Source organism: Ziziphus jujuba, chromosome 2, assembly GCF_031755915.1.
Source record: "Ziziphus jujuba cultivar Dongzao chromosome 2, ASM3175591v1".
NCBI classification, from domain to species: domain Eukaryota; kingdom Viridiplantae; phylum Streptophyta; class Magnoliopsida; order Rosales; family Rhamnaceae; genus Ziziphus; species Ziziphus jujuba.
Genome location: NC_083380.1, coordinates 9,661,046 through 9,679,789, shown reverse-complemented (window position 1 = coordinate 9,679,789; position 18,744 = coordinate 9,661,046). Strand labels below are relative to the sequence as shown.

Genomic DNA, 18,744 nt, shown 5'->3' with positions numbered 1-18,744 from the left:
TTATATTTGCCTGTCTGAATTTTTTTTTTTTTTTTTTTTGTATCTTTTAATTTTACTTGGGTTCCTAGATCTGTAAACAAGGTAGCTAATTTTTTGGCTGAATGGGCATGGAATTCCCATTTGGTAAGGAAGATTCCATAATTTTTATTCCTCCTTACTTTTGGAATTTGGTTAGTAAGGAATGTAATCCTTTTTTTTTTTTTTTTTTTAATTGTTTTCGGTTTTTTTTTTTTGATATGTTTGTTTTTTGATGAAGCATGATTGATTCAGAAAAAAAAAAAAAAAGGAAAAAAAATATTTGATTTTCTATTTTTTTTATTTATTTCTTCGAATTAATGAACCTCACCAAGAGAATTAATACTTAAAAAGTTTCTAGATATAAAAAATAAAATAAAATATTAAAAAATCATTTAGGTTAGGATCCAATTTGCATTATTTTCACCGTTAACTATGCCACGATGTTCTTAAAAAAAAAAATCCTATGCCACGATGGATTTGTTTCCTTTTTTTTAACTTTTTTGTGAGACGCTTTGCAAACTACGAGAAAATGGAATATACAAGAGTAGAACTGTGAAGTCCAGCCGCACCAACCACAGTAACCATTTTTGACAAATGAACATTGCTGCACCGAATTCCAAATTGATCAACAATTGTGGGTTAAGCTGTTGAAGATTGTGGCCTTGTAAGCCTATAAATAGGCTCCTTCCCGTTGCATGCAAACCAAGCCAAGTGAGCAAAGCTCAATATTATCCCAAGTGAGGAATATTGAGAGAAAACTCCGAGAGAGAGAGTGTTTAAGTTCCAGAGAGAACTTGAGAGAAGAGTGAGCAATTCCAGAGAGAATTTGAGAGTGAAGAGAGAGGTTCCACGTGAGAATCCTCCATAAGAGAAGTTTTGTATTTTTGTATTCTATTTCTAAGCAATTAATAGAATTCTTTTTATTTTCTTCTCATATTTCTTCTCTAACGTGGTCAGAGAACCACAACAAGTGGTATCAGAGCTCCAGGTCGAGAGCTTGGGTTCAAAATTTGAAGAAACAGAGCCACTGTTCTTCAAGTTGGTATTTTTTGAAAAGTTGCTCAAATAATTAATTTGAGAATACCAGGTGAAAGTACCCGACGAGACGAGAATAACGAAGTTCGCCGGAGAGAAACGCCACGTCGCACGCGCCACCTGAAGATTTCTGCAACAGCTCACGCGCCTCATGCGCCGCACGCGCCGTCTGGAGGTTGAAGACGACCACGTCAGCGCCCCGGCCACGTCATCTGCCAAGCCAGCCGACACGTCGTCAGCCACGTAATCGCCACGTAATCTGCCACGTCATCTGCCACGCGTTGACACGTCAGCACATCTGCCACGTCATCAATACTTTTTGAAATTACAGAATAGCCCCTGGTTTATTGGAGTTGACCCAGAAATTTTGTAAAATTACAGTTTTGCCCCAAAATTTCTGGTAATTATATTTTGACCCCGGAAGAGTCAAGTCCACCATTTTTGGCCGTTCCGGGCGCAACGGCTAACTCCGTTTTGCCAAATTCAGCTTTATTTTTGGTCAAGCCATAATGTCAATGGAAGAATCATCTTCGGGAGCTATGGTTAAGCTCACTGCCACAAATTATACACTTTGGAGACCTCGGATGGAAGATCTCCTCAATTGTAAGGATCTGTTTGATCCTATAGAAGCTAAACGAGAAAACCCCGATCCCAGCAAAGTAGCAGAGTGGAAGAAATTAAACAAGAAAATGATCGGTCAGATCAGGCAATGGATCGACCACAGTGTCTTCCATCATGTAGCGAAGGAAACGGATGCATATGCCCTCTGGACAAAATTGGAGGACATGTACCAGGCCAAGACTGCTCGGAACAAAGCCATGTTGCTTAAGCGATTGGTAAATTTAAAATTACAGAGTGGAACTTCTGTAGCCGAGCATACCAGTGAGTTCCAGAGCTTGGTAAATCAACTATCTGCTGTGGATTATCAACTAGGGGATGAGGATCAAGCCCTCCTACTTCTAAGCTCTCTTCAAGACAGTTGGGAGACATTGGTAGTCTCTCTAGGCAATTCGGCCCCGAATGGCAAACTTACTATGTCTATGGTTAAGGATGCCCTATTTAATGAAGAGACCAGGAGAAAGGACATTGGCATGGATCAGTCACATGCCCTTGTCACAGAGAGAGGAAGACAGCAAAGAGGTGGTCGTGATAGGGGGAGAGGCAGGAGCAAGAGCAGAGGCAGATCTACAGACGGCAGAAAATCATCATATAAGTGCTATCATTGTGGCCTGGAGGGTCACATGAAGAAGAACTGCAGAAAGTTGTTGAGAGAGCAGAGACTCCAAGGTAATCAGCCGAAGAAGGATGGAGAGACACTAGTCACTTGTACAGGAGAAGTGGCGCTCTGCTCCACCGAAGAAGAGACATGCCTTCATATATCAACCCAAGATGTTGAGTGGGTAGTCGATACTGCAGCATCCTACCATGTCACTCCACACAGAGATTTCTTCAAAACGTACAAAGCAGGAGACTTTGGTACGGTAAAGATGGGAAATTCCAGTTTCGCAAAGATTATGGGAACTGGTGATATTCAGGTAAAAACGAATGCTGGTTGTACAATCACTTTGAAGGATGTCCGTCATGTTCCAGACCTTCGGCTTAATCTACTTTCGGGAGCAGCCTTAGACAAGCAAGGCTATGACAACTACTTCAGCAAAGGCACATGGAAAATGACGAAATGTGCCATAGTTGTCGCTCGAGGACATATTTGTGGAACGTTGTACAAGACTCATGTGAAGATATGTGCAGATAGCCTTAATATTGCAGAAGGAGAGGCGTCTCAAAATCTGTGGCACTAGAGACTTGGTCACATGAGTGAAAAAGGATTGTCCACTTTGGCAAGGAAGAAGCTTATCACTGTTTGCAAGGATGCTGCGCTAGATCCTTGTAATCACTGCTTGTTTGGTAAGCAACATAGAGTCTCCTTCAGTTCCTCTGCATCGAGAAGATCAAAGTTGCTTAGTCTGGTGCACTCTGATGTTTGTGGTCCCATGGAGGTGGAATCATTAGGTGGCAACAAGTATTTCCTGACCTTTATTGATGATGCTTCTCGGAAGGTGTGGGTATATTTCTTGAAGACAAAGGACCAGGTATTGGATTACTTCAAACTGTTTCATACCATGGTAGAACGTGAAACAGGAAAGAAGCTGAAATGTCTCCGCTCAGATAATGGAGGCGAGTATACTTCCAAGGAGTTCGATGCCTACTGCAGAAGACACGGCATTCGACATGAAAAGACGGTCCCTCGCACCCCACAACATAATGGAATAGCCGAAAGAATGAACCGAACCATTATGGAAAAGGTCAGAAGTATGATCAGTATGGCTAAGCTGCCAAAGCCATTCTAGGGAGAAGCTGTTCGTGCCGCCTGCTATTTAATCAACAGATCACCGTCAGTACCGTTGAATTTTGAAATTCCGGAGAAAGTGTGGTCGGGTAAGATTCCCTCCTACTCTCATTTAAGAGTGTTTGGTTGTTTAGCTAATGTACATGTATCCAAGGAGCTCAGACAGAAGCTCGATGCAAGATCTACTCCATGCATCTTTATAGGATATGGAGACGAAGAATTCGGATACAGGTTATGAGACCCAAAAACAAAGAAGGTTATTAGAAGCAGGGATGTAGTATTCCATGAAAACCAGAAAATGGAAGACATTGAAAAGCCCAGAATGTCTCCTAATTGTAGTTCTAGTGCCGAGAATTTTTGTCCTAATCCAGCACCAGCACAAATAGCCACAGAGGATAATGAGGTGCATGAAGATATACCAGAAGCAGACCAGGAGGAAGAAGGGGATATTGAGCAGGGGGAGACTCAATCCTCTCAAACAGCTGCAGGGCCATCACAGCGGTCAGATGATGGTACACCTCCTGAAACCAATGGTTTACAAGTTCGGAGATCTGAGCGAGGCCGAATTCCATCAAAGAGATTTCCAGAATCTGAGTATATTCTGCTTACTGAAGAGGGGGAGCCAGAGAGTTTCCAGGAAGCTGTTTCTCATCAAGAGAAGGAAAAGTGGCTGCAAGCAATGCAAGATGAGATGGAATCCTTGCAGAAAAATCATACTTATGAGTTGGTTGAGCTTCCAACAGGAAAGAAGGCACTAAAGAATAAATGGGTGTTCAAGCTCAAGAAAGATGGTAGCGGAAAGGTGGTGAAACACAAAGCTCGATTGATGGTCAAATGATTTCTTCAGAAGAAAGGAATTGACTTTGATAAGATTTTTTCACCAGTGGTAAAAATGACTTCAATTCGAGTCATTTTTGGTTTAGTAGCAAGTCTAAACCTAGAACTTGAACAGATGGATGTGAAGACAGCATTTCTTCACAGTGATTTACATGAAGAAATCTACATGGAGCAGCCAGAAGGATTTGAGGTTTCAGGGAAAGAAAACCTCGTATGCAAGCTAAAGAAGAGCTTGTATGGCCTCAAGCAAGCACCAAGACAATGGTATAAGAAGTTTGACTCGTTTATGGTGAGTCAAGGCTATAAAAGGACTGCAGCAGACCAGTGTGTTTATATTCAAAAATTTTCAGGTGGAAACTTCATTGCACTTTTGCTATATGTGGACGACATGTTGATCGTTGGACAAGATGCAATGAAGATAAGTCAGCTGAAGAAAGAATTGTCTAAGTCCTTTGATATGAAAGACTTAGGACCAGCTCAACAAATTTTGGGAATGCAAATAATCCGAGACAGGAAGAATAGAAGGTTATGGCTATCTCAAGAGAAGTATGTTGAACGGGTGATAAAGAGATTCAACATGGATAAAGCCAAACCGGTCAGCATTCCACTTGCAAATCATTTTAAGTTGAGTAAGAGAATGTGCCCCTCATCCAAAGAAGAGATAGAGGAGATGGCTTCAGTACCATATTCTTCAGCGGTAGGAAGTCTGATGTATGTAATGGTGTGTACCAGACCAGACATTGCTCATGCAGTAGGTGTTGTGAGCAGATTTCTTTCAAATCCTGGAAAGAAACACTGGGAAGCAGTCAAATGGATTCTCAGGTATCTTAAAGGTACATCGAAGCTGTGCTTGTGCTACGGGGGAGGTGATCCAATCTTAGAAGGCTATACAGATGCAGATATGGCCGGAGACCCTGATAATAGAAAGTCTACATCAGGTTATCTCTACACTTTTGCAGGGGGAGCTATGTCATGGCAGTCAAGATTGCAGAAGTGTGTTGCTTTATCCACTACTGAAGCAGAGTACATTGCCGCAGCGGAAGCGGGTAAGGAAATGTTGTGGTTAAAGCGTTTTCTCACAGAATTGGGCATCAAGCAAGAAGACTACAAGATACATTGTGATAACCAAAGTGCCATGGATTTGAGCAAAAACTCAATGTATCATTCCCGTACAAAGCACATTGACATCTGCTATCATTGGATACGCGAAGTAATAGATCAACAGTTGCTGAAACTGATGAAGATCCACACAAAAGAGAATCCAGCAGATATGCTAACAAAAGTTGTTACTCAAGAGAAGCTGAAGCTATGCAGAGACATAGCTGGAATAGATGGCAGATGACCATCAGTTTAAATGCGGCTGGAGGGGGAGAATTGTGAAGTCCAGCCGCACCAACCACAGCCGCACCAACCACAGCCACCATTTTTGACAAATGGACATTGCTGCACCGAATTCCAAATTGATCAACAATTGTGGGCTAAGCTGTTGAAGATTGTGGCCTTGTAAGCCTATAAATAGGCTCCTTCCCGTTGCATGCAAACCAAGCCAAGTGAGCAAAGCTCAATATTATCCCAAGTGAGGAATATTGAGAGAAAACTCCGAGAGAGAGAGAGTGTTTAAGTTCCAGAGAGAACTTGAGAGAAGAGTGAGCAATTCCAGAGAGAATTTGAAAGTAAAGAGAGAGGTTCCACGTGAGAATCCTCCATGAGAGAAGTTTTGTATTTTTGTATTCTATTTCTAAGCAATTAATAGAATTCTTTTTATTTTCTTCTCATATTTCTTCTCTAACGTGGTCAGAGAACCACAACAAGAACGCCGTTTTGAATTAATAAATTTACTTTGTAATTAGAATTATATAGACCATTAATTCCAGGGACATTCAATTACGCTCGGGCTTTTGCAATAAAATCGGACTTAAAATGAATGATAACTCTCAAAGAGAGAGAGAGAGATTGCATATGCGCTATCAACGTAGTTAATCAATCGACAGAATAACAAGCGTAGAGGGTTTTAGGGATGGTAGAACAACTTGAAAAACAACATTACCAGCATCAAACGTCAGAACAATGTGCCGCTGAAAATTTGACTTCTAAACAAACAAAAACGAGGAGATCAAAATAAATTAAATCCATTGAGCGAGAACTTTGCAATCCAAGCCTAAGATGGATGATTCTAATACTTCCTAATTTTTAACAGATAGTAGGAAACCTGCAATTAAAACAGCCAAACCACCTGCAAAAAACTACGTGCTATGAGACTCATTTTTCATTGTTCCAAGTTCCAGAGATCCATTGAGGACCTCTTCTGTGACATCTTCTTCGGCATCCACTTCCATAGACCTAACAGAGAAATAAAAATAAGCACATTATGCAAGCCAATACATGCGGGGATTTGGCCTGAATATAAAAAGGAATGGTTTGATTTAAACAAATTTTGTTTATGATTATACAAGTATATATATATATATATATATATATATTTTATGTTGTAAATGTAGGAATATTTTAATACTATAATTATGAGTTTATTTAAATAGTTATATAATATGAATTTAATAGGTTATGGTTAAGTTTGCTTATTTGATCATTCCTGCTTGATCATATAATTCTTAAGGTAAAATGAGATGTCTCAGTCTACAATGTCAAGGATCGCATTAATAATTTTCCTCTCCTTTTATAATCGATAATATACTAGGTATTAGTGTAGTTGTATGATAAGTTATGATAATGAATATGATACACAAGGTTATTGTAATTATATTACGATAAGAGTATAAAGTTATTTATATATATATATATTTATCTAGATAATTATAATTCATAGTCCATAAAAATATTATTTTATTATAAAGTGGAGGTGTGAAGAATTTGTAGGAATTTGTGAATATAAATTGTAAATATTATTTATTTATTTGGTTCCCATAATACATAAAATACTAGAGTTTTATTTTAAAATAAATAAATAATAAACAAAATAATAAGAAACAGTGTTCTAGTGAAAGAACACGTCTTCATAGTGGAAATATGTCTGTTATTGGAAACGAAGCAACTTTTAATGCTTCGTATATTCTGAAGCATTGGATTTATTCATATAAATACAATCTTTCCTATAATAACTAATATATTCTATGACTGAAAATAACAATAGAAAAAAATATTCGTTGATTTTGTTCTTGCATCATTCATTCATAAAATAGAGAGAGAGAGACTGAAACATAAGGTTGTTCATTGTTTCTGGGAATTTAAAGTGCTACTATTCTCAGAAAGTAGTTGTTGTATCTTGGTAGACATTCGCCATTTATTAATCCGTTGAGCACCAATGCGGGGCGAAAATTATCTTAAGGCAAAAGAATCAAATTTTTGCATCGACTAACAAGTTTTTTTATCATCTTCTTCTTGTGTATGTGTATATGATATTTATGTATTTTGCAGTAGAAATTCATATCTTTGATAATATAATTAATCCTCAAATTATGTTGTTTTTGCTGCTGTGTTTTCAAGAACTAGCGTAGAAAAAGAATGAAATTAAAGCTGGTAGTAGACAAAATGGTGCACTTCAATGCCACATCATTAATAAAAGGCAAAACTGTTATTCTGCACCTAATTTTCACATTAATGGCCAGATTACACCTAGCAGATATATAGATGGTTTTCTTCTTCAAAATGCAGAAAGCAGAGAACAAAAAAAAAAAAAAAAAAAGAAATAAATTCCAGAAAGTTGTTTCCTTTTCTTTTGTGTTTTTCATTGTTGTTCTTTGTGATGTTATGAGTGAATCAAATTGGAAAACACAAAGAGAGAGGGTGTAAAAAGGGAATTGGGTTGGTTTTGGGTATCTGTATGATTCCACCATTGTAACTCTGAAACTAAGCTTGTAAAAGCAGCAATTTCTTTTTTTTTTTTTTTTTTTTTTGCTTGAAATAAAAGCAGCAATTTCAATAAGAAAATAGAGTCTCTTTCCAGAGCAATGAGCTGACTTAGCAATTCGTCGAACCTCGATAAATTTTGGGTGTTCTTTGTTCATGGTTTAGATTTTATTCTCTGATTCCATAACAGGAGGATATTATTTGATTTTAATTTTCTTATTTTATGATTTATAAAATTATTATGTTAGGGATAATTAAAGATTTTGTAAAAATTGTGTATCAAAAAATGGGAAAACTTTCGAAAAGCGAAAGTGAGATATAAAAAAAAAAAAATTTTTTAAAAATAATATTTATTTTCACAATGCCATATTTGTTTACTTAATGAATTTGTTTTATAGTTTTATATTTTTAAAATGTTTTCCTCATGCCTTGACTCACAATTGTGCGTATTATATCTGGGCACCATTTTATTTTCATTATCCTAGTATATTTTGTTATTATCGTATCTTCACATAATGCATTGTTTTTTTTTTGCCTTTTTATGAGATTATTATATATTTTGTTTTATTTATTTTTGGGCTTATTTGCTTTTTTTAGTATGATCTAGTGGGTTGATGTAATATGTATGATTATTTATATTTTTATTGATCTTGAATTTGAATCATTAATGGGTATATGATTTTGATTTTCAGAATTCCTATTAAAAGCATTTATTTTTCTTATTTATGTTATTGGGTTATAACCAATTTATGGGAAAGTCACACTAAACTCTCAATACCGATTCAATAGAATTTCCCCATCCTAGATGTTTCGAAAAAAACTCAGGAGCAGTCCTATCAATATATCATTTTTTTTTAATTTTTTGACTAGGAAAATCAAAGTTCTAAATGTAACCAAATACTTAACAATAAAGAGGTTTTTTAACACCCAAAAATATAGAAAAATACTATTTTATCACTATTGATAAGTGATTAACTGTAAAATATATATGTTAGATAACAATTTAAAAAATTACTACTAAAAAATTCACTTTTAAAATAAAAAATAATAAAATTATATATTTTAATTAAAATTTATCATATAAATTAATAATCATTACAAATATCAAAGAAGAAAGCAAGCGATTTATAATTAAAAGAAATCTTTTATTACCTCTCAGTTTTATTACCTCTCAGCATTGAGCTAACTTGTTTTCCTGCATATTACATTTTGACATGTGGAAATGTTTTCTATGTCAGGGATAAAAAGGTTAACCTTTTGACAATAAATTAAAGAATCCGGATTTTCTGTTAGTCCAGTTTTTAGTCAGTGCTACAATGACACACATTTACAAACATTATCCTCCATTTGGTAGGAAGAATGTAAAATAGAAACGATGGAAAAGAAAGACGATGTAAAAGTGAAGGGATTAAGAATTCATATCTATCTACTTGTTCGATTTAACATAGAAGGATGAAAAAACACTTTCTATCTTGCGGTTGATATGGAAGGGAAAAATGGAAGAAAAGAAAACTTTAATTGTTAAATCAATTAGTCATTATTTTTTTTATTCACATAAGCATTTTTTTTTAACTATTATATATATTTTTATAGATTGAATCTTCTTAATTTTACTCAATTATTTTAATAAATTGGATATTCTTAGTTTTTTATACTTTTTTTTTTGTTTTTTATAAAACACCCCTTCAATTTATATATATTTTTTTATAAATTAGAAATTGTTAATTTTAGTCGGTCCCGCTCGACTGGTCACCGGGATATAAAACATTTTATGAAGGAAAGGGGAAAAAAAAAAAAAAAGAGAAAAATACATACAAAATATAATTAAAAAAAATAAAAAGAAAACAAAACAGACTTGAGTTTAAGAAAAATAAGAAAAGAAAATAAAAATGAAAATACTAGCTAAAAAAATGCATGAGTAAAGAAGACAAAAAAATTAAGAAAATGAATAAAAAAAAAAGAGTTAAATGAATATGTATAAAAATAAAAAAATCTAAGGAAAAAAAAAAGAATTACATATGAAAGATTTTTTTTAAAAAAAAAACTTGAGTTTATTTTTAAAGACGTATTAAAAATTGAAAACGAGTGAATAAGGAAGATGAAAAAAATATTATTGATATGAAGGGAAAAAATTGGTTTAAAAAATTGAAAAATGAAAATAACAAAAGATTTTATGAGTACATATAAAAATATAACATAAAATGAAGCTAAAAAAGACATACCAGTGACAGCCAAAAAAAAAAAGAAAAAAAAAGGAGGGAAATGAAAGGAAAAAAGAAAAGATATAAGTAAAGGAAAAAATTATGAAAAATGAAAATGTTTGAGCATATAGAGTATAAGATAGAGGAAAAGAAACTTTCTTTCATCTAATCCTCCCAGTTTAGGATAGATTGATTTGGATGGAAATTTTTTTATCCAATTTCCATCATTCTCCTTTTCCCTCCAAGTCAAGTAACTTAAACATTTTTTCTTCCCCCACTTTTCCATCTCTTCTATTTTCTCAAACCATATCAAACATAACCTTAATAAAGTAAATAAAATAAACAAAATAAAATATATATATAAATATATAACAACTATTTCTAAGATAGATGTGAAATTCTGTTATTAATATATAAATGATTGGTGGATTGGAATAAAGCTAGGAAAATGAACATGTTATTATTATTTTTTTTAAAAAAATTTTGTATCATGAAACAATTCTCACTTCTATAATATCATTGGTGTTTCTGGGAATCAAACTTTTGCTTTTAGTTACTTTATTCGATCAATTTACTTTTCCTCGTTAGACCATTAGAGAAAGCAAAGCAAATACTGAGGGAACCTTCGTTCTCTACGCAACACAATGTTCTCTGGTCTTAGAAAAAACATATATATATATATATATATATTATACATCAATTATCTTTTTTAATTATTATTTTTATGCTGTCCGGGAAAGTTAAAGTTCTAAGTGCAACCAATACTCAATAACGACCAAATGCGGAGGTTCTTTAATGCCCAGAGACATATTTAGCTGAGAGGCCAGAGCAAGCTCTTTATGGTTTAAACAGTTCTTTTATTACTTCTGAGCATTGAGCTTACATGTATACTCCTGCATGTTAAATTTTGCGGAAGGGATAAAAACGTTAACCTTTTGATGGCAAATTAAAGGATCCAGATTTTCTATTTGTCCTGTTTTTTATCATTTTTACAATGACACACATTTAAAAACCACTAATAAAGAAATTAAATTAAATCAAATGGGGGGAAAAAAAATGATTGGGCTTTTTATATTTCTAAGATAGATGTGAAATCCTATTATTCAATACGTGAATGTTTGGCTCGACAGGAAAAAGGTCACGAAAATTTACATGTTTTTTGTCTATAAGCATCAAAAGCAAAAGCATCCAACTATATTCACTCTTCCATTATTTCTTAGTGTTTTGGGGAATCAAACTTTTGCTTTTTAGTTATTTTATTCAATTCATGTTTCCAAATAGACCAACGTAAGTAGAGAAGGCAAGTAAGAGTATCACTTTTGCCTTTAGATATTCAAATCGGTTAATTCACTTTTCCAAGTTATACCATTAGAGAAAGCAAAGTAAAGCAAATACAAATAATTGCACGAGGGAAAGCTTCGTTCTCTACACAACATAAATCTTTTCTGGTCTTGGCCAAAAAATTAAATATAAAAAAAAAAAGAACAAAAAAAAAAAAAAAAAAAAACAGACTCGAATTCTCCTTTTGAAAGCTTTCAACACTTTGAGCTCTCTTTCCAGATGGCAGAAATTATCCTCTCTAGCATTGCAGAAGGGATTCTTGGGATGTTGGGTTCTCTTGGGGCTGAAGAGATCAGATTACTATGGGGTGTGAATGATGAGCTTGAACAACTTGAGGACACTCTTTCAACAATCAAAGCTGTACTCCGCGATGCCGAGAAGAAGCAGAGCCATAGCCATCAAGTCAAAGTTTGGCTTCAGAGGCTTCAAGAAGTTGTTCTTGACGCTGATGACTTGGTGGATGACTTATCTTATGAAGCTCTGCGAAAGAGTCTGATGAGTGGACACAACAACATGGTCAAGCAGGTATGCACTTTCTTTTCCTCCTCCAACCAAATTATTTTCAGGCATAAAATGGGTCACAAAATAAAGGATGTGAGGAGCAAACTGACTGCATTTGGAAATGAGAAAATTCAGCTGAATTTGGAGGAGCGTCAAGGAGAGACTAATGTTGCGACTAGACTGAGGGACCATACTCACTCTTATGTATCTGAGAAAGAAGTGATTGGTAGGGATGATGATAAGATTGCCATCTTACAACTTCTTTTGGATACCAAAAACAAGGAGAACGTATCTATCATCCCCATTGTTGGTATTGGAGGTTCAGGAAAAACCACATTTGCCCAACTTGTTTTCAACGATGAACAAGTCCAAAAGCATTTTGATCTTAAATTTTGGGTTTGCGTCTCTGATAATTTTGATGTGAAATCACTTGTTAAAAAGATCATTAAATCTGCAAATGTGGAACCTAATACAGAGAAGGAGATGGAACAATTACAACAAATTCTTCGTCAAAAAATAAATGGAAAGCGATATCTTCTTGTACTAGATGATGTTTGGAATGAGAATTATATTAAATGGAACAGCTTAAAAAGTTCACTATTAAATGGTGGGGCAGGAAGTAAAGTAATAGTAACCACACGGAGTAAAGTTGTTGCAAGGATTACAGGCACAATGCCAGCATATGACTTAAAAGCCATGGATAAAGAGAAATCTTGGGCTCTATTTAAGAAAATAGCTTTGGAGCAAGGACGAGAGTCAAATATCAGTTCCAATATTTCAGAAATTGGAAAGCGTATTGTGGACAAGTGTGGTGGAAATCCTCTTGCAATCAAAACAATAGCAGGCTTATTGAGTTTAAAAAATCCTGAGACAGAGTGGTCCTCATTTATGGAAAAAGAGTTTTCAAAGATACTTCAAACAGAAGATGATATTATCTCAGAAGATGATATTATCCCAACGCTTAAATTGAGTTATGATCATCTTCCATCAAGATTGAAACAGTGTTTTGTATATTTTTCTTTATTTCCTAAAGATTATGAAATTGATGTAGAAATTCTAGTACAGCATTGGATGGCACAAGATTTTATTAAAATATCAAATCCAACTGATTGTTTGGAAGAGGTGGGTTATGGGTATTTTAAGGAATTAATTTGGAGATCCTTTTTTGAAGAAGTTGAAACAGATGAGAAAGGCAATGTGACAAAATGCAAAATGCATGATTTAATGCATGACCTTGCAGAGTCAATAACACCACCCATGTTTTATATGCGAAATGGAAATACAGAACCTATTAACAGTAAAACACGTCATGTGTTGTTTTATGAATACGATTTTTATTTGGCACAAGAAATTCTACCTTCATTGATTCAAGCTAAAAAGATGAGGACGATTCTTAGGCCTGATGTGGATACATTGCGGCCGTGGTATACAATTATTGGTGCTGCGTCAGCATATGATGCAATTGCTTTAAATTTGAAGTTGTTACGCATGTTGGATTTGCAATATAGTGGTATTGGAAAAGTGCCTAAATCTATTGGTAAGCTGAAGCATTTGAGATACCTTGATCTTTCTTATAATGGTTTTAAGGTACTACCAGATTGTATCACCAGATTGCATAATTTACAAACACTGAAGCTGAGTTGGTGTCAATTTTCTTAAAGTATTGCCCAAAGACATCAATAAACTAATCAACCTCCGAAGTCTTGAGATTGATGGGTGTTACAGACTGAAATACATGCCACGTGGAATAGGTGAATTAAGTAGCCTTCGTAAATTATCAAAATTTACATTGAGTGAGGACATGAGTTTTTCCTCTAAGCATCAGGGTGGCGGTGGGCTTGATGAATTAAGGAGACTGAACAATTTGAGAGGGAGGCTGGCAATTGAAAACTTGAGAATAGATGCAATCGTACAACCAAAGGGTGCAAATATGAAAGAGAAACAACATCTTCAATCCTTAGAGTTGAGATGGATTGAAGATGTTAAATTGGAAGAAATAACAGAGGCAGTGGCAGAGGGATATGAAATGCAACTGGAAGGCCTCCAACCGCATCCAAATCTCAAAGATTTGGGTGTTTGGTATTATTAGGGTGTCAGGTTTCCAAGTTGGTTTGACTCGCTTACAAATCTGGTAACATTGGATGTATGGGAGTGTTACAAATGCCAACATCTACCACCACTGCATCAACTTCCTTCTCTTAAGAAATTGAGTCTAGAACACTTGCATGCTCTTGAGTATGTTTCAAAGGATGACTTGTCGTCTTCAACTTTAATATTCTTTCCTTCCCTAGAAAGACTGGAGTTGAATGACTTGCGTAATTTAAAGGGATGGTGGCGGAGGAGTGATAGTTCATCTGCCACAGCGAGTAGTAGTCATGATGATCATATGCTGCCCATATTCCCCAATTGTCTTTCTCATTTATTTATCGTGGGTTGCCCAAGCTTGACATGCATGCCAGTTTTTCCATGTGTAAGCGAACTTGTAAAGTTGAGAAATACCAGTTGGAAACCATTCCAACAGACAATCCTCAGTGTCAGTGATGGCGGTGCAAGACCCATTAATGTTCAACCATCATCATCGTCATCAACATCCTCCTACTACCCTCCACTCTGCAAATTGATGTCTTTGGCTATTCATAGCATTCATGATCTACAATTTCTCCCAGATGAGCTGAAAAGCCTCACTTCTCTCAAGGATATGGAAATCGGGAACTGTCAAGAATTGAAGTCTCTATATCCGGGTATTCAGCATCTCACCTTACTTCAGAATTTAAGAATTGTAAACTGCAAGAAGCTCGACATGTCTGCTGACGAAGCCCATGCAATTACTATGTGGCAGCAACCTCTCAAAAGGCTACAAACACTGTTTTTTGTTGGGCTTCCGCAACTAGTGGATCTCCCAAGTGGCCTTCAACACCTTACCGGCCTGCAGACACTGAGAATTGCTGCTTGTGAAAATTTAGAATCACTTCCACGGTGGATTAAAAGCTTCACATTTCTTCAACGTCTTGATCTTGAAAATTGCCCCAAATTGGCATCATTGCCTGAAGAAATAACAAGTCTCACCTCTTTACACACCTTGATGATTGGGGGTTGCGACACCTTAAAACCAAGAAGTGAAGGGGAAAAGGGCGAGGATTGGCCTAAGATTTTTAATATCCCAGACTTGCGGATCTATTGATGATAGAATCACAGCCAATATTGGTCCTAATTTATCATCTTCTTCTTTTTAATTTACAATTTTCTTAAGTTTTCTTGTTTTCTCATTTGCAGGATACTGCGGTCTGCGGATCAAACTAAATGTAATATTAGTAATTTCTTTAATTGTTTAAATTAATCATTTGGTCTGTGAAATATTTGTGTAAGAACGTTTTGTTAAGTAACTAACTAACTATATATATATATATATATATATATTTTATACTTTCTTAATTTGCGTACCCACATTTTATACATATGATTGTCTCACATGCATATATGATATATTAATTATTAGTTTATAATGATCATTTGTTTGTTTATTAATTCATTTAGTTTTGTTCTTTGCTGCTTATATTTATGTGTGTATATATATATATATATATACACACTAATCTCAAACCGGGTTGATGAGTTGGTGATTCAATAATTTTTTGTATTGAGAATTTCATAGAAGCAGTGAAATCGGATACGGATGATGACAGAGTAGAATATATAAATACATAAATATGCATATATATATATATATATATATATGAAGAAGGTGAAAAGGTCCAAGTCTACTCTCAATCCTTTGCTATCCTTCATAGATTTATAATGTGTCTACCTATAGTTATTATCTTTAATTCACTTGTGCACTATTATTTTCAACATTATAGGGAATTCAAAAGTTTCCAATCTTGTATTTTTGGAAGCTATTGAAGAACAGAGCAAATATAGGAGAGCTCAAGCTTTAAGCCTAAAACAGTGGGAAATGGACTGGAAATTTGAATGTCAAAGTGATAAGACGAAGTTAATATGAGCTCAAGCTTTCATTGTTTTCATCTCTTCCAAATTTTATTTCTCTTATTACTATTCTTTTTTTCTGAAGAGTGATCTTTGCTTTATGCAAATTTTGAATGAGTTTATTTTCGTGGTTTTTTTCCAAATTTCATTGATATTCTAAAGTGATTACCCATTGTGAGTTTCAGGGGTTATTGCTGTCCTCTGTGAATCTATGTTGGGATGGTTTTTGTATGGTTATGACCGATTACATATATATGTATATATATATATATATATATAGGGATAGTTTTGGTTTATGGCAAGCCCACAACCTGTAACCGCCACAAGGGAGATGATACAAATCAATCCTGTCTCAAGAAAGCCCCATATTCTTCTTGCTGCTGGTGGAACAATTATAGGAGATAGAGTGCTTCACATCGAGCTCTGACGATGGGCTGATATCATGGTTAGGACGCTGTTATCAGCAAATACGCTAGGCAAGGTAACATTTTGTATTCTGGAAAACTTTGTTACTCTTACATTAAAGATTATTTCAAGTTTGAATATACTTTGATTTGGACATCTTTCGGTTAGCAACATGATGATACAAGTTGAATGCATGTAAAATCTTTTTACTTTATAAACCTTTACTTTACCTTGAAGATTTTGAGAGAACCAAATGAAACAGGAGGAATTTATTCTCTGCTAAGCTAAACCATCAAATCGTGTATAAAAGTGCTGGCTATGAGTCGATAAAATTTATCTGTGCAATTTTCCTTTTAAATGGTTTTACCACACAAATCCATTTGCAAAAGAATATAGGGAGAGGAAAAATGGCATCCTGACATTTAAGTTATAGATGCCTTAGTTTGCTTCATCTCTTTGTTGGGTCATTTTTGTTTCCTGTACTAGTTTTGTGCCTATGGCAAACTGCAATCCATGTGCGTTGTATAAGATCTCTCCTAGGAGTGAATTTGACAGGTCACCTTGACCAAGTCGTTAAGGCCATCTTTTCTTGCCTAAATTAATTTAGCTGATCAAGTAAATGTCAAGATTCGCAAAATTTACCCAAACTCTATAGTTTGTCTTAGACAGTTGGACACATGGTGGATATGGAGAGCTATATATACAAGTCAAGTCATTGTGTAAAGCTCATTTCAACCCCACACACTAGTAAACATGTTTGTTTCCTGTGCATGGTTATTAGATGAGTTATGCAAGTTCATAAGAAGGATTTCTTGTAGCTGTCTTGGGCTTCTCTGCTTCCTTCACCGAGCTGTTCTCTTGATTTTCTTATTTGTGGTAATGTTTTCCACTATCTACTTAAACAGAATGTCCATTGATCTTATTGTAGATAGCTCTGTTTTCTTCATTTTCTTATATGTGGTGATGTTTTCCAATGTCTACTTAAACAGAATGTCCATTGATCTTATTGTAGATAGCTGGGGGACTTTGGTGACAATTTATTGACCTGCATTGTCTGGGCATGGAATTACAGCAAGCCATTCATTGTTGCATCCACAAGGTGGCTAAAATGTTCAGCAAATAGGATCATAAAGCTGTATAATTTTGCAGACTGATTTCACAGTTTGACTTTGAATTTGTATTTTTTAACTTTCTAGAATTGCTGTTGTGGCCCCTTTGACCTTTCTAATCCAATTAGCACTGCTGTAAGAGCTTTCTGAGATTAAATGTAACTTGGTTACTTGACCTACCATTTGTCTGATAGATCAATAAACATAGTGTTGAAATTGCATATCCTGTTTGAGTTATGAATTTCACATGGTGCTATTATTGCTATGATGGAATTATGATGACAATTCTCTCTTGGAATGTTTTTAAACATTATGTGAATTGTACAAGCATTCAGAAATAGATAGTCTTTTTTGCCTTATTTATTTTTTCTTCTTCTTCATTCTTATTTCTTTTTTCTTATTTGGGTTTATGTAGTGGGGTTGGGATGTTAATACCATAAAGACTTCTGGTGTGGTTAGAATGATATTACCAAGAAACCAATCTTGCTCATAGCCCATAGGTACAATCTAGTGGCTTACTTTTTGATCCAACATAGAATTTGAATCTCCACCTCCAATATATATATACGTGTATAAAAAAAAAGCGAGATGGTGAATTGAATCAGTAGGTGGATTATTGGTGGTTGGCAAGTTTCAAGGATACGGTCATGGCATCTTATCAGCCTTTCAAGATCCACGTGTTTGAATCTTGGCAGCCTATTTGTCTTGGAGGGTATGTAAACACTTATCTAAACGGTTGGCATTTAATGATATCAACAAAAACCTTTATACCTAAATAAATGACATAAATGATATCAATAATTTGGACTTTTATTTTCCTTTTGATTTCTGAACTTTTATCAGATTCCTGACTGCCAAACCCACTTACATTCAATAAATACTATAGTCAAAGCACAAACAATAAAAAAGGTCAAATAATAACAATAATAATAACAGCAACACTCTTTGTAAGACCAGTTTCAACCGTAAAGAATAGGGACTATGAAGGAACTTATTTCAATATATCATCTCTAAAAGGCAGTGTAAAAATTGGGAGATAGTTCCTAAAAGATCAAAAATATAAGCAATCCCGAACTAGGGATGGGTTTGACAAAAAATTTAG

The 18,744-nt window shown here is 34.9% G+C and overlaps 2 protein-coding genes across 6 annotated transcripts; both read left to right on the top strand.

Moving 5' to 3' along the window:
- Positions 1 to 11,668: 11,668 nt before the first annotated feature.
- On the top strand, positions 11,669 to 17,865 carry LOC107418127 (putative disease resistance protein RGA4). Of its 5 annotated transcripts, none has more exons than XM_060814108.1 (4): positions 11,669 to 15,446; positions 16,409 to 16,609; positions 17,315 to 17,409; positions 17,546 to 17,865. In XM_060814108.1, the coding sequence occupies exon 1, from the start codon at positions 11,863 to 11,865 to the stop codon at positions 13,801 to 13,803; it is 1,941 nt and encodes a 646-aa protein (XP_060670091.1). In that variant the 5' UTR covers positions 11,669 to 11,862; the 3' UTR covers positions 13,804 to 15,446; positions 16,409 to 16,609; positions 17,315 to 17,409; positions 17,546 to 17,865. The 5 variants fall into 5 exon arrangements, with proteins under 5 accessions (XP_060670091.1, XP_060670093.1, XP_060670092.1 ...); XM_060814110.1 differs by having other exon boundaries at positions 17,203 to 17,409; XM_060814109.1 differs by having other exon boundaries at positions 17,199 to 17,409.
- LOC132800708 (putative disease resistance protein RGA4) lies at positions 13,946 to 15,325 on the top strand. Its single transcript, XM_060814945.1, has 2 exons — positions 13,946 to 14,223; positions 14,647 to 15,325. The coding sequence occupies exons 1-2, from the start codon at positions 13,946 to 13,948 to the stop codon at positions 15,323 to 15,325; spliced, it is 957 nt and encodes a 318-aa protein (XP_060670928.1).
- Positions 17,866 to 18,744: the final 879 nt, after the last annotated feature.

Excerpts from the sequence above, each read along its gene's own strand:
- LOC132800708 (XM_060814945.1), top strand. The coding sequence starts at position 13,946 with ATGAGTTTTTCCTCTAAGCATCAGGGTGGCGGTGGGCTTGATGAATTA. Across the intron at positions 14,224-14,646 it reads CTCAAAGATTTGGGTGTTTG|TTGGAAACCATTCCAACAGA; the intron begins GTATTATTAGGG and ends GAGAAATACCAG.
- LOC107418127 (XM_060814111.1), top strand. The coding sequence starts at position 11,863 with ATGGCAGAAATTATCCTCTCTAGCATTGCAGAAGGGATTCTTGGGATG.